This window comes from Paralichthys olivaceus, chromosome 11 (genome assembly GCF_024713975.1).
Source record: "Paralichthys olivaceus isolate ysfri-2021 chromosome 11, ASM2471397v2, whole genome shotgun sequence".
In the NCBI taxonomy this organism is placed as follows: Eukaryota; Metazoa; Chordata; class Actinopteri; order Pleuronectiformes; family Paralichthyidae; genus Paralichthys; species Paralichthys olivaceus.
Window position 1 is genome coordinate 17,665,389 of NC_091103.1, and position 14,961 is coordinate 17,680,349.

General features: G+C 40.4%; 2 protein-coding genes across 5 annotated transcripts; both read right to left on the minus strand.

The window, feature by feature from the left end:
• Positions 1–94: 94 nt before the first annotated feature.
• mfsd1 (major facilitator superfamily domain containing 1) lies at positions 95–9,781 on the minus strand. 3 transcript variants are annotated; one of them, XM_020088637.2, is made up of 17 exons: positions 9,520–9,781; positions 9,339–9,391; positions 8,114–8,226; positions 7,940–7,982; positions 7,735–7,802; positions 7,412–7,520; positions 7,156–7,258; positions 6,668–6,766; positions 6,390–6,501; positions 5,118–5,174; positions 4,529–4,685; positions 3,640–3,737; positions 3,408–3,520; positions 3,242–3,289; positions 3,032–3,098; positions 460–565; positions 95–233 (listed from the first exon to the last, which is right to left on the minus strand). In XM_020088637.2, exons 1-17 carry the CDS (start codon positions 9,689–9,691, stop codon positions 174–176), a joined length of 1,578 nt encoding a protein of 525 aa, XP_019944196.2. In that variant the 5' UTR covers positions 9,692–9,781; the 3' UTR covers positions 95–173. The 3 variants fall into 3 exon arrangements, with proteins under 3 accessions (XP_019944196.2, XP_019944198.1, XP_019944197.1); XM_020088639.2 differs by lacking the exon at positions 460–565 and having other exon boundaries at positions 179–233; positions 9,520–9,779; XM_020088638.2 differs by lacking the exons at positions 95–233; positions 460–565 and adding an exon at positions 764–2,193 and having other exon boundaries at positions 9,520–9,777.
• A 1,409-nt stretch (positions 9,782–11,190) lies between these two features.
• On the minus strand, positions 11,191–14,784 carry LOC109630154 (P2Y purinoceptor 13-like). Of its 2 annotated transcripts, none has more exons than XM_020088178.2 (4): positions 14,450–14,784; positions 13,025–13,227; positions 12,549–12,938; positions 11,191–12,189 (listed from the first exon to the last, which is right to left on the minus strand). In XM_020088178.2, the coding sequence occupies exons 2-4, from the start codon at positions 13,205–13,207 to the stop codon at positions 11,716–11,718; spliced, it is 1,047 nt and encodes a 348-aa protein (XP_019943737.1). In that variant the 5' UTR covers positions 13,208–13,227; positions 14,450–14,784; the 3' UTR covers positions 11,191–11,715. The 2 variants fall into 2 exon arrangements, with proteins under 2 accessions (XP_019943737.1, XP_019943736.1); XM_020088177.2 differs by having other exon boundaries at positions 14,142–14,470.
• Positions 14,785–14,961: the final 177 nt, after the last annotated feature.

Here is a 14,961-nt window from a genome sequence, read left to right on the forward strand (position 1 = left end):
ATAATTAAAGGAAAAAGAACAAACACCTTTCTTCATACCCCGAATAACAGAACAACTTTTAACTTTATGGTAAGTGCTACAACATTAAAAAAAGGACATGTTTTTTTTAGTGCGTACTTGTCTTGAGCCACAGAGCTACAGCGCAGGTGGAGCAGGCAGATGAATGAAGGGCATCATTTCAGAACACTCCTGTGGGCCAGTGATGACAGATGGGTAGAGCAGTGATCTGGGAGCTGCAAGCAAAAGACAAACAACAGTTTGACTAAAGAGGAAAAGGAGACCTTGGTTTTAGAGTTACTCCTGTTTAATTTGTGGTGCTGCAGCAGAAGCAGACTCTGTGGCTTCTCAGAAAAAAACAAATGTATTGCCAGTAAGAAGATTAGAGGCAGAATCACAGAATAAATGGATTTGTGTTTGAATTGTGTCCTAAGTGTAGTGTGTGTGTCAATGTGGGCATACCTGAGCTCCCAGTCTGGATAGGTAGCGGTTGCGTAGGCCAAAAGCAGACATGGGTGCAAATCTAGCAAGCTCTCTTTCTGTCAGTTTACTGGGCCATCTTTTAATCCTGCAGCAATAATAATGTGGCCATCTTTATCATCTCCGCACCCAACACCAACAGGAGCACAATTATGTACAGTAAATATTGCCCATAGCATTAATCACCCACTGGCTACCGCTAAAGGGCGAGAACACAAGTTATTACAGCATATGGGGAGGTAAAAATAAAGTAGTGCAGAGACAAAGTTGTACAAAAACAAAGAAATCTTTCAAAATTTGTCTTTAATGAAATGCAATTTTTCCATGAATGATGTTTTATCAAATGGGATTTTTTTTTTTTGTTTTGTTTTGTTTTTTTTTACAAAAAACACTTATTTTAAGTCAATGTCATCCTTGATTGTACAATATATCTTCTTTCATTTATCATATAACCTCTTGTACATAGATCAGCAACAGTTTACACTTATTTTCTCCATTAAACAAAGAATGTTATCATAACTCCATAGTGCAAAGAGATCAGGATGGTTTCGGCACAGTCCTCATTTCAGGTGCAAACACGTTTTAATTCTATGCTACTGTCTTGACTGTTTGTTCAGAATTTGACTGGGACTCATTTGCCCGACTGAGGTAGTGAATGTTAATCATCCACAGTGCGACTCTGATGATGACACATGCAGACAAATGTCATTCTATCACACTGACAGAGTGATAGTTCAGCAGAGTGCACGAGTGCTCTGGTGCACTGTTCAGAGCAACGATTTGGGAAAGTGCTTACAACAAAATGAATTACCTGAGCTTGATAAATGAGCAGAACATATTCTATGAAACATTAGTTATACGCCGAACTGTAACTTTATCAGATCGCATTAATAAAACGGTTGAAATTTTGCAAATTATTACACGAGTAGCTGAAAAGTTTGTCTTTTTTTATCATACCTTGCTCATCATTACAGCTGATATGACAGAACTTCTAAAACCAGAACAGAGCAGATAAAGGAATTGAGAAATAAAAACAAGTGAGAAAAAAAAAACATGTAAAGACGAAAGATTTATGCTCTTTTTGAGATTATCCACCATAAAAAGTCAATGAAGCATATGATTAAAACCGAATATGAACTCAGACTCCAGTAAGAAAAACTTTGTTTGGGTTACTGTTAATAAAGCAAGTAACAGAGTTCTGCTCAAAACCACTTGAAAAAAGAACTATAAAAACATTTTAAAAAAACATTGCACCTATACACATATAAAAGCATTGAATTAATATTGGAACCCTATATTATAAGTGGTATTAGCATGTAATAAAGTTAGGCGCACAGGAGTCTCATCTTCCACTGATAAATTAAAATGTTTTTAAAAAAACATTTCAAGCATCTTAACTCGATCAAACTTCAGGCTGAAGTTTCACACACCCAGGAGTCAGAAGAGAGGTAGACAGAAAGGTGTGAGGAGCCCCTGTCCAAAGGAGGATTTGCAATTGTCCTTATCGGGATAATACCCGCTATTAAAACAGGCTTATGTAATAGCCAGGGTCAGACAGTCAGTTCTGGTGGGAAGAGCCACAGATGACAGCACTGGGCAGAGTCAGTAGCTCAGTCCTGCCCCCGTGGCAGATGATTGACAGCTTTGGGGTGGACAGTGCAGCCTGTTTGCTCCAAAGCCCAGGACCATGTGTGTTCCCCTCATCATCATCATCATCTGGAAAATATCAATTACACCACAGAGTGGAAAATATAAGTCAGTCATATATAGGAGTAGATAAACAGAGAGACGGAAACAGAAGTGCGACCTGTTTATTTGTTCCACAGACTCTATAAACTGACCACAGGCAGTGTGCTGTCGCAGGAAACCAGCCCTTATACATAAATGTGAAAGCTGTGACCTACATAATATGCGCCCACTAGAAGCGTAAACAAATGAGACATTTCCTGCACGTTGCTGTACAGTAAGTTTGGTTTCTCTGACTTTCATAAAAATGCGCTGTATCAGTGCAGCATGGCAATTTTTAGTCACAAAATCAAGCTCTTTTTCAATTTTACAGCAGCACTGATAACACAAGGTGGGTCATCTTTAGGCCACCAGGTTTCCTTTTGATAAAAACTAAATAAAAACAGAAATCAACCAAGATATCAATGCTAACATGACACAACCTGAACGTAGTAAACTTTTAAAACTCCCTAACCTTGTAAACAATTAAAACTAAGAGTTGTTGACACACTAACATGATGCTGCGTGAGTCATGTGGTCAGAGGGAGGTTTAGATGATGGGACCAAAGAACAAATCCATAAAGACATAATCTGATGAAAACATTTACAGCAACTACTACATTGAAAGCCATTTAAAAAAAACTGAAATCATGTATTTCCTCTCACTGTGAACTCGGACTAGTATGGAATAGAATAAATTTATATATCTATATGTGCAAGCACCCTTTAAATGATAGGGTGGTTCATTGTGTCCCTGAGATGCTTGTCTAATTGTTGTGTAAATGGGTGGAAAAGCAGTGGGTGAAGGTAAAGGGTCAAAGTTACTCACTCTGCATCTGAAGTGGCCTCTTTCTGAAGTTTGGCTCTGGCTGCAGCTGATTGGTTCAAATCTCCTCCTGCAGCAAAAAAAAGGGGAGGGGGTATGTGTTTAACAGTGACAAAGGAAAGGGAAGAACAGGGGTGGGCTGATAAAGACAAATCTGAGAGAATATGGCGAAGGATCGAGGGGAGTGAAAAACGTGTCAGAGTCTCTTCTTACCTCTGAGATAATCCACAAAGTACAGCATAACACTTGCCACCAGGGCAACTGAAAGAAAGCGAGGCAGAAAAACAATGTGTAGAATTACTCACAAGGTCACTGTCAAGTGTCCAACAGGAGTTTGAAGACTATTCTCTCACAGACAGACAAGAGAAAAAATACTGACGGCAAATGCAGGTGCAGAAAAACACTTCCAAAACCAGGTATCCTCTGGTGTCCAGGATGGCTCCTGCTGCCATGGCAATGAGGGCGAGTCCCAGGTTCTGGATCGACTGCATGCTGGTCCACGAAGGAAGAAAGGCAGAGGATAAACAAAAACAACAAATATTAAGTGTTTGTGGACCATCCACACAAGCAGAATAAACTGTGTAGTATGTGAGTCAAACAAGGGTACATACAAGCCGTAGGCCGTCCCCAGCTGATGCTCAGGCACCACAAAGGCCACCATGGGCCACAGTGCACAGGCCAGTAAAGAGTAGGAGACACCCAGCAGGGACTGGAACACAAGCACAAACACACACGCCCTCACATTACTTTACATGGCTCTCCACAGTCCCCTTGCTGAGATGTAACACAACTTTATATATTGTATGAGAAAATGCTGTGTGGAACTAAAGAAATATCTGATAATGTCCTGCTACTGATTTGAAGAGACAGAATTTTTCTGGTGTCTATTGATATATTTCTTTATCATTATATTTTCAACAGATTTGGTTATTCAGCATTTGAGATTTCTTGTCACTGGTTTGACGTTTAATCAGAAAAAGAGGTTATGACACATACTTCTATGCAGTAATCGGGTTAAGCTTAAGCTAAAATATCTGATCAAACCACACACAGAGCTTAGATGAAGCAGATTAACTGAGCTTTTAACTGTTAATAAATCATAGATAAAACTTTGTAGCTTTTTTAGTTGTGAAGATTAAAAGAGAAACACTAATGTTTGTTCAGTTTTCAGGGGCTTGCAGCAAAAAATGAATCTGTGTTTAAACTTCTACATGTGCAACCTTCTACTATCCAACTAAGACTGGAGGTCACACTTAGGTTTCAGAGAAAATAATCAAAGCATTTGTAACTACAAGGCCAAAAATTCTGCAACAATCCTCAAGGAACTTAAACTAGACTCAATATCTGCGACTCATCATTCCTCCATCTACCCTGCACACCATAAACCTTACATACCCTGAATCTCAGTACATACGAGTATTTGCTAACAATGAATTCCTTTAATTCATTAAACCATTACATGAATATACAAAATAAATGTTTCAATTCCAGGGGCATTACCATGGCGATCCATGGGTTCCAGAAGGTGAAGGCCAGCATCATGTGAGCGGCGAGTGTGGCGACCACGGCAGTTATTACCCAAATCACATTCTTCCCCGTCCTATCAACCATGAAGCCCAGAATTGGAGATGCAGGGGCTGAGATGATGTACACAATACTGAGAAAGACAAAGAAAGGAAATGAAAGGAAATGAAAGGAGAAATGAACAATACATTCACTGCACTGATACCGAAGATGTATATACACAGCTACATGAGAGACTGAACTCATACTGACTATTGATCTTTGTACTCAATAACCACCTGCGTGTGATTCTGTAAGTTTGAGTTTAATGAGAGTAACCTGGAAACAACCCCTCTGTCTTTACAAACATGATGCAGAGCCATTTATTTTATTTTGTTCCCAGATTCAGGCGATTGAAAATTTCTCAGCTCTCAAATTCTTATATGGAACTGGAAATGTAATTTGCTCCACTGGTATAATCAAAATGTACCCCATAGAGGAAATTCAGAATACGTCAGCAAGAGCAGACTATAATAGTGTTAGTGCCTTAAGGTCTCATGGGCCTATTAAACCTGATCTGATTTACCTGTTGACAGCTCTGGCTTCAGCTGGGGAGAAGTTGAATTTTTCAATGAAGAACACCCTGTAAACAAAGAAAATAAGATGGTGGGCAAACAGTGCAGTGGGATGTTTAGCCTTTATGTTGATGTGACCACAAAGGGACCAGAACTCAAACGAGTGCACCGCTAGCTCTCGCGCTCTCTCTCTCTCTCTCTCTCTCGCTCTGTCTCTCACATACAAAGTTTTCTGCCACATTTGCATAACAACTATTTGCTCTGTAAGCACTGACCCTCTGTGGAAGAACAACATGTCAGTTGCTAAGTGATTTGAGTGTGCCTTTCAGTAGAGGAAATACAGCCTGTGAAAATTTCAATTTGTTCCTTTCACTGTAAACCCATTTGTCAAACCTCTTTTCATGTCGGACTCCCTCTCTCTCTCCCTCTGTGGGCTGATGACAACGCAACATTGAGAGGTGAACTGTTAAATATTTCCTCAGGCATTGTACTAATCAAACTGAGGTGCCCTATTTAATTAATTTCACACAATCTAAAAACAATACCATCTTGTTTAGGAGCTGATAATCATGATGTAATTGTTATAGCGCCTTTCAAGGGACCCAAGGGCACTTTACATAATTAAGGGACAAGGATACTTTAGGGGACAAAGACAGATTGCATTAGGTCATGTAATGTGCAGTATTACAAAAGTCGTTTTTTGAATGTCCACATGGATGTGGCATTGTGAATATATACATCGGCAAAATATACAGGCACAAAAGCAAATTTTTAGTTGCTGAATTTAATTAAGCATATATATAATAGTAGCATAGTATCTCTTACTTTAATCTGATAGATTAAAATTCTGTTTGGAATAAATAAGTAAATCCTGTTGGTAATTAGTGTCAATGGACACAACCATAGATCCAATGATTTGTCAGTTTTATCTTTTTGACTGTTTAGTCCTCATAAGTACATCCATCCCAAGTGGTCCAATTACAAGTGGACAGCTCTCACTACAGATGCATTAAGGACACAATAAAATTGATCCTTCCTTAATCTCTCCTCAACAGAATGAAAAGGTTAAACCATAACTTAGAATGCATTTTCAAAAGCATTACAAAGTTTAAACTGAAATATGTCGACATAATTGTTCAGACACTTGACTTTTGAATGAACCACACCTTGATCAGAGTTCAGCTCTGGAAAATTCAACTGATTAGATGTGATTTGCACTGTGATTAGACCTGTCTAAGACTACAGTCTGTGTTAGAGAGAGACGGCACTAATACAGTACTCACTGTCCAAGACCAATAAAGGGGAAAATAGCGACGTAGTAGCCAACACAAATGATGAAGATGAGCCACAGGGGGAGGGGGAAATCTTTCACATCTGTCAGCTGGATCACCTCACCTGATGTTCAAGACAGACGGATTAGCTTGAGACTATTATTTGACTTCAACAACTGTAAACTGAAAACAGTGGCTTGTCTCACAAAGACATTCTAGGTTTTAAAAAGGTTAAAGACAAGGTAAAAAAAATGGGTAAGGGTTAGGTGGACAATCAAAGAGCACGTTACCTGTTTTGCCTTGTTCCTTGTTGAGTATCCTCTCTGCTCTTTTATCGAGGAGCCCCAACACCAAGGCACAGGTCAGTGAAAACAGGCAGGTTACAGCAGCTAAGGACAAAGAAAAATAAATATATAAAAGACATAAATACAAATTTAGGTTTCAGTCATATCTTGGTGAAAAGGATATCCAGAATTCAAACTGGATAACTAGATTACATTTAAATTAACGGTAGAAGTGGAGAGAGATTTTAAAGGAAAACCCATGACTACACGGTGGAAGCACTTTTAGCTGAGCTCAGAAGCAAACATAGAAAATTACTGACTTCCCCTAACCCTGTGACTCATTTGGAGCATTTACTTCTTCATTCTCTCTGCCTCTGTTGGTTGCATAATCTGAGATTATTATTAACAGAAAGGATCTAATATCTTCAGCACAGATGGAGCAAAAGCTGAGTCTCAATGTTCAACACTCCCAGTTCAAGCATACTAATATTTACCTATCATGAGTGAAACGCCCAGTGCAGTGTATCCAGGAGATCCAACAAGGTCTGCGACTTTGCTGTACACCCAGCCCATAATGTTCATGTTCACTGTGCTGCCCTTAAGACGAGTGGAGAGTGAAGTCAATGGACTTAAATTGACTTTATCAATAACATGTACTGCATGTTGTAGAGCAGGTTAATTCACCATGGTTACAGTCTAGAAAAAGCATTAACTATTTTTGTCAGCACGTTCCACTGGCAGCGTCCTTACCAGTCGGGCCATGCTCAGCTGAAGGCCGAACACCAGGTTAAGCTCCTTTCCTTTGAACCAGTTGACTGCATATGTGTTCTGGGCCACAGCCAAGGACTCTCCTCCGATACTACCAGGCAAAAGAAACAAGGGAGGGAGAGCGTGTCAGTTATGTGAGAGCACAAGTGCAACATGAGCCTCAGACTTACAGTGTTGAAAGTCTGTGGAAGCAAGAGTGGAAACACACTGCGCTCAGATTTAAACAGTCAGTGCAGGGTCAGGTTAACTAAGGAGTTTTGGGAGATTGTGTGGCAAGACCAGAAAAAACATATTTATTTTTTTACCCAAATACAAAACGTCCAAATTCCATCAACCAGAAACGGTTCAGCAAAGCTCCAGCAGCAAATATTATCTTTGTAGAAGTGGGAAAAGAAAACAATTAATTGTCATCAAATGTATGTATTTTTTCATCCCTACACAAATAGATGGTTTTAAATGAATAAATATTGGTTATTATATTTTCTCTCTAGATCTCAAGAGTAAACATACTTGTCCAACACAGACAAAGACGGAAAAGATGACAGTTCCCAGCCTGTAAAAAAAGACAAAAAACAAAGATGAAACTGACCAAGGTGAGAAACATAAAAAATACTTCCTCGTTTCACTTTCACCTATGGTGGTTATACCTCCTGAACTCAAAACAGATGCAACACCTGTGTGTACCTGATGCCAAAGACCCTGTCGAGCAGGAAGCCCCCGAAGAAGCAGAGGACCACGTTGGGCCAGGAGTACCAGGCGTAGAGCTGCATGAACTCTGCAGTGTTGAGCTTCAGATCCTGGCACAGTCAGGGAGGAAACATGTCAGAGTCTCAGTGATGACTTCAGCTGTTTTTACCAGCGAATGTAGATGTGAAACTCAAGTTACAGTTTATGGACTGAAATCCTGGAGTTGAGTGGGGTGTCACGGCTGCTGTGGTTCGTGTATGAGACAAATCGTAATGATACTTTAATCCAGTGGTTGCCAACCCGTCGATCGAGATCTACCGGTCGATCTCGACAGTCTTCACCGTCGATCTCTGTAACTCTCTGCACTCACAGTCAGCGGTTGCGCGGCAGATCAGCTGTGGGTCGGTTGTCTGTTGTTCACACTCACTGTGTGTCTGCTACTGGCGGCGGAGCAGCAGGTTTTTCTCCTGCATTTCCTTCAATACAAGTCGGATTATGCACTGAACTAGATGTCAGCACTCTACGGTATGAAGTCCTGCATCTTCTGGTCTGTCGACAACAATCAAAGCCCTGTTAGAGCAAATGAATGGATTCAGAAGTGAAACGCTGGAGTGCTTTTACTTTGAAACGGGTTCAAGAAGTGTTGTAAATACGTTTGTGACATAGACAGATCAGCTTTGTGTTTCACTGCAGAATAAAAATGATCTTTCACCTGAGTTTGAATGTTTATCTGTTGAATTTATGTCACAAACACAAAAGAAAAGCACTCCAGCGTTTCTGTTGACCAAATCCATTCTTTTGTTTAAAAAGCTTTTTATTGTAAAATATTTGCAGGAGCTGAAGATGCATGAATTCATACTAAAATAATAAATATGACCCTCCTAAGTGGGTTTTTGCAAGACATCGGGGTGGTAGATCTCGTCTTACGTTTTGAATTAAAAAGTGATCTTGTGCTTTAAAAGGTTGGTGACCACTGCTTTAATAATTACAGATGATCTAATCTAGTGCTGGGCAATATGGCCAACAACAACAACAATATCTTTTTTACTAGAGAAAAGAATAGTGCGCTATTATTCTAGCCTATATATTACTATTGTTTATTGTCTGATTTGTGTTTCGTGTAAAATGAAAGAACTACATGGTCACTTTGTGTCAACCAGGCATTACTATGAACCTTGATGTTAGTGGTCACGTCCTGGTGTAAATGAAATGGACGGTTTACCTGAAGGACTTGAGTTTGAAGAGCAGCAGGGTTGTCATAACAGAAGTAGCTTCCTGCAACACAATGACATGACACATCAACATGTCTAGAACTTGACGTTGAGCCATTTGTGACTTATTGAATTAAACCTGCGCGATAAAGGGGGAGCTGAGGGGAAGTCAGGGCTGAAAGCTGCTCTCACCGAATCCCAGGAAGCACATGAACACCAGGACGACCACCCGGTGCAGGAGGTGAGCGGGGTCACAGATGGCGGGCATCGCTCTGCCGGGGCCCCCGTCGGCTTGTCCGCCGGAGAGAGAGCCCTCGTCCCCTTCCTCTCCCAGCAGGCCCCGCCGCTCCTCGAAGTCCGCCATATTCGCTTGTTTGGGAGCAGTGGAGAAATGAGAAGTTTAGACGAAGGGGATCGATCATGTGACCCGCCAGACGTGTCACGTGGTGCTGTGCTGCGTTCAGGCGACGCTGACAGAATGGGAGATTTAAGTTCATTAAAGGTCCAGTGTGTAAGATTTAGGGGAAAGGGATCTATTGGCAGAAATTGAATGTAGAATAATCGTCATGATGTTTTCACTAGTTCATTTTATCTAAATTGTATTGAATTGTCAAAGTTCCTGTGACCTCACAAAACATGGTTTGGGCTGTAACCCGGTAACTGATATGCTTATATTAATAATAAGAATATTTTGCACCGTTATCTTATAGGATAAAATGATGTGATGGCATTTTATACCCCAAATTCAACTACATTTCAACATTTCAAAGAATAACTTTACACATCTTATTGAATTCCTTTAAGGTCACGACTGCATATATAACGTGAGTCTCAACTGATATGGATGTAAGCTGCAACGTGACTGGTTGGTGGAGGCATAGAAGCGCTACATGCTTATACTAGTTTGACTCTGTGAAAGATTGAACATTTAAACTATTGTCAATATGACTCTTTTGACTTAGAGCTTAAGTCTACAGCTCTAATAAGCTTCCCAAAAGCCACCTCTCTGCGGCGTCTCTGCATAAAACAGTTCATAAACCTCTGCAGATTGGCATCACTGACATGTAGACTTGACAGGCTTCTCTGACACGTAAGCTGTACTACTGTGTTTCATCAAGTCCTCCACACGCATCCAACGTGAAACTGTCAGCCCCTACCTTCTACCTGTACCCTATTAATCTGCCTCTGCTGTGTCCCCAACCTGTGTCCATGCATACTGCTAAGCAACGCTATCTCCTCGGTATATTTAATTTTCATAAATGTCATTTAGAATTTCTCATAATTCAATACTGCAGGGTCATCTGTCCGGGGATTTAATCTGAGGGTGACGGACGGTCCCTCCCCTGGCTGCAGTCCCTGCTCCAACTGCTCTGTAGCTCATTAATTTCCTGCCCAAACATCAGCCTCTGTTGTATCTGACAGTGGGTGGGTTGGAGGAAGATTGTATTTCATTATTACATTAATCAGAGCCACATGCAGACATGATTGTAAATCTGGTGGGAGGTGACATTAATCCTGCAGAACCAATTTGTGAATGGCCTGAAACCCATCTTCAGGTGTTGCCGTGTTGGAAAAATTTCTATATATTATGTCTTGTCTTATTTAATTCAGGAATTTATCAGACACTACAGAAATATTGTCAAATGCTTTAACAATGTACTACTTATTTTTTTGTGGGGGTGTTTTTTGTATGGCCGTTTGCAGAAATCAGCATACAATCATTTTTCTGCCAAACAAAATAACATTTCACCATCGGTTTAAATATTGTAATTGGGGCTATATTTTTTGTGGCCCACTCTTTGCTTTGACCTGTTACTCTGTTATTACCAATATTGAGATTTTCAATATTAAGACATGAAATTGTAAAATGGAAACAATTTTTTTATTATTATTTCTGTTGTTATATATGTATGTATTGCAGGTAAGGCAAGGTAAGCCCACAGCTGTAAGCATACATCTATTGCAGTCTTTTCTGCTCATCTTGTTATCATTCAGTCCCTGGTCACACTTTTCTTGCTGTATAATTACTGGAGAATATGAGCTGTCAACATGTTCACCCTTTGGCCAAAGAGCTGTGGGAAAGTGCAGTTTGAGCAAGATTAGGGAGAAGGAAGTAGAAAATGACAATAAGCACAACTAAGGAAATGACTTTGCAAACAAGTGGCAGAAATGCTTGGCTAGCACACTATTAAAAACAGTCATTTTTGAAATGAAACATCATCAACTGCCTGACGTAACACAGGGTTTTTTCAACAGATTTCTGTCACCTTCCATTAATTTTAGATTTTGTTCAAGATAAATTGTTATTTACAAGTATAGTAATACATGTGTCTGTGTGATGTTGCCTTGACCATTACAGTTGTGTTCCATTGTCCACTGTCCATTGTTTTACTGTGGCATCCCATTAAGTGCCACTTTATTATTGTTGGCCAGATGTGACATTTCCAGCTGAGTTGATGTTGCTGTTGGAGATTCCGTAGCACCTTGGTTGAACGAGTTACGACAGAGCGCAGTGGTCAGTCTTTTCCTAAACACCTTGCACAGGAACACATAAATAAGTGGATCCAGACATACATTTGTGGCTGATAACCACAGGGTGGTTTCCTTGGCAATGTAGAGTGCGTTCTTTGCATGACAGAGACTCACAATGTCGCGGGTTTGGGTCAGAGTGTAGGGAATGCGGGCGAAGTGGAAGGGGGCGAAGCAGATGAAAAACACAGCCACCACCACAAAGACCTTTGCTTTGGTTCTGCGACTGGCTGCCTGACATTTGCTCTTTGAGGCTTTGTATGACTCATAAACCTTCTTGCTGATGAATGTGTAGCAAAACACCATCAAGGCCAGAGTCCCCCAAAAAACCACCTGCAAATATACATAAAAAAAACATTAGGCAAGGCAGAGACTCTCATGCTTTTTCTCAAAGCTAATTTTCATCTCTTGTGCTTGAGCAATTCAAAGGTCAGTTGTAGTATGAACATTTTAATCGTTTAGTGGTAGATAACAAACTGTAAATTTGAGAACGTTACTGCAAATATACTGAAGCAATAGTTAAACATTTTCATAATATGCTTATTCACTTTCTGGATGAGAGTTAGATGAGAAAATGCACACAACTCTCATGTACTGTACGCACATTAAAAACGTAGGTATTACTTTATAGCATAACTTTGCCTGGTCTGGAAACAGTGAAAAAAAAAAAAAGATCAGCTCCTTGCAATTACCTGACAGAAGTAGTTGAATCCTTCATGCCACATCAACCCTGCTTTGCTCTTCATGGATGTGCACTTCAGTTTGCCGTCAGAGATCCGTGGTGGTTGGTCACTGAGAATAACGTTGGGCAGCGCTAAAGATAACATCACCACCCAGACAGCCGCACTCAGCACCTGACCAACTCGGACACGCCGCAGAGCACATTTCCCAAAGGGCCGGACTATTTTCAGGTAGCGGTCCAGGCTGATCAGGCCCAGCAGGAGGATGCTGATGTACATGGTGATGTAGAAGAGAACCGCAGAGTATCGGCAGTGGAAGGCACGCAGATACCAGAAGCCCACACCCGCGTCACTCAAGACTCTTATTGGGATGGTCAAAGTCATCAGCAAGTCGGCCACCACCTGTTGGTAAAAGATCACACGTTTTTTTTTTTTTTTTTTTCTCACTCTAGAACAACAGCCACATTTCTAAAGCCTTCATGTCTTACCACATTTTTTAGAAAGACCACAAATGTTGAGGTGCTGGGGATGCTGAAGAAGATCCATGCAGCCAGGGAATTCAGTATCAGAGCAACTACGAAGAGGATGCTGTACAAACAGGGGAAAACCACAGCTGTGATGCTGGTGTCTCGGACACACTTGATGGAGGTGTTTGACAGGGTGTTGTTCATCTTGCGATCCTATTAGGCACCTTTGAAGGATAAGACAGACAGAGGAGATTAGAGAGATAAATAATTCTAAAAAAATTAATTATGAAAAGAAGAAGCACTTATGTTATTCTTACAACATACTGCAACAGATTTTTATAGATTGGGACCCTGTGTCTGCTGTAAACATTGTCTGGATCGCCCAGAAATTCCTCAAAAAGATTGTAGCCAAGTCATCAATGTGTTTTCAATCAACAGAATCTTTGAAAACTGCAATCTTGCAAGGTTAATGAAAGTAAAACAAATCTTGAATCCACCCCTAATCCAGATCAGTACCAACATTGATTGGGTTCTTCCCTGACCCACATCACACATGTCCATGAAGTTTTATTGTAATCCATTCCATAGTTTTTGCGTAATCCTGGTTACAAAAAACAAACGCAAATGGAAGCATTACCTCCATGGTGGAGGTAACAATTAAGTCTGAATGATCATGAATCTTTCAGTCAATTCAATTTTATGTAATGTTGAGGAGCATATAATTAAACAATTAAAATATACAAACTTAATATGCTGTGGATGCCTCATTTCACAACATGTAGACCAAAAGTCATTTCAGAATTTACCTTCTTCAAAGCCAGTTCACAGTGGTAAGACTGTCACTTTAGTTCAACTGTCAGAATTCAACTACCTGCTGGATTTGTTCATGATGAATTCTCCTCCTGTCTGACAGTACATATGTCTGCTGTGTTGTCTTAAAATGAAAACCTTAACAACTTAGAATTACACTGAGCCCATGAGCAGGTGCAATGGCAACTAAAACATACAGTACTCTCAGACTTTTGTCTGTTTTACTGTGCATACTGATGTAAATTAGCTCTGTTACAAACATTGTTAGACAAATGATATCGTTTGTGCCCAGTATTTTATCCAGAAAAAGACAATAATTGAGTCTTACCTCCGTATTGTGTCCCTTTCGTCTGTGACTGTGGGGCATGTGGGAAACAATGACTAAAGCGATACAAAATTACACTATTGCCAAAAAAAAGGAAGAAGTGAATGAACTCATTTCCTCTTTTGCACCAGCAGGAAGAAGGTGAAACAAAAGAAAATCCCAATTTTAAAAAGAAACCTGTTGGTGTTGGTTCAGTTCTTTAATCAACCAAGAAACACTCTGAACTAAAGAGGTTTCTGTCCCTCTGTGTCTCCCAGCATTTCTCTCTGTCCTGCCTGCTTTATGCATGTGTGTGTGTTTGATGCTCTTACAATGGCTGGTCTCTGGAGCTACTGTGAGGCTGTCTTGTCACAATCCCAAAGAGTTTGCCAGTCTTCCTCCGGGTGAAAGAGCCTTTCCTTCCTTGCTTCCTGTTCCAATTGTCGGGTGAGAAGCTTGTTCTGCTCCGTGCCAGTGCTCTTGTCTCCGCTGTTGCCTGCGTCACCCCTCAATTGCTGTTGAGAGGCAAACCTGAAAGTCATGGACTCATTTCTTGGCCCACATCTAGATACCTACTGCACCCATTGAGCTCCTCCCTCCATCATACTGCTGTCTATTTACCAACGCTAGCTGTCCATCTTGCAAGAAACTCAGCTGTGGTTTTTGTGGGGTAAGAATGACATGTAGTGGTATCTATGTACTGTGCTGCTTCTCATGAAATGGCTTTGTTTATTTTTTTCCATAAACTTTGCCCCAACTGGGCCAGCAACTTTATGCAAAGGTTTTTCTCATTATTTTTATTTACTGTTTATGCATGCATGTAATTTGCAACACCAAAATGCAA

Excerpts from the sequence above, each read along its gene's own strand:
- mfsd1 (XM_020088637.2), bottom strand. The coding sequence starts at position 9,691 with ATGGCGGACTTCGAGGAGCGGCGGGGCCTGCTGGGAGAGGAAGGGGAC. Across the intron at positions 8,227-9,338 it reads TTCAAACTCAAGTCCTTCAG|GATCTGAAGCTCAACACTGC; the intron begins GTAAACCGTCCA and ends TGACTGTGCCAG. Across the intron at positions 3,290-3,407 it reads TTTCTGCACCTGCATTTGCC|TTGCCCTGGTGGCAAGTGTT; the intron begins GTCAGTATTTTT and ends GCTTTCTTTCAG.
- LOC109630154 (XM_020088178.2), bottom strand. The coding sequence starts at position 13,207 with ATGAACAACACCCTGTCAAACACCTCCATCAAGTGTGTCCGAGACACC. Across the intron at positions 12,939-13,024 it reads TGGTCTTTCTAAAAAATGTG|GTGGTGGCCGACTTGCTGAT; the intron begins GTAAGACATGAA and ends TTTTACCAACAG. Across the intron at positions 12,190-12,548 it reads GATTCAACTACTTCTGTCAG|GTGGTTTTTTGGGGGACTCT; the intron begins GTAATTGCAAGG and ends GTATATTTGCAG.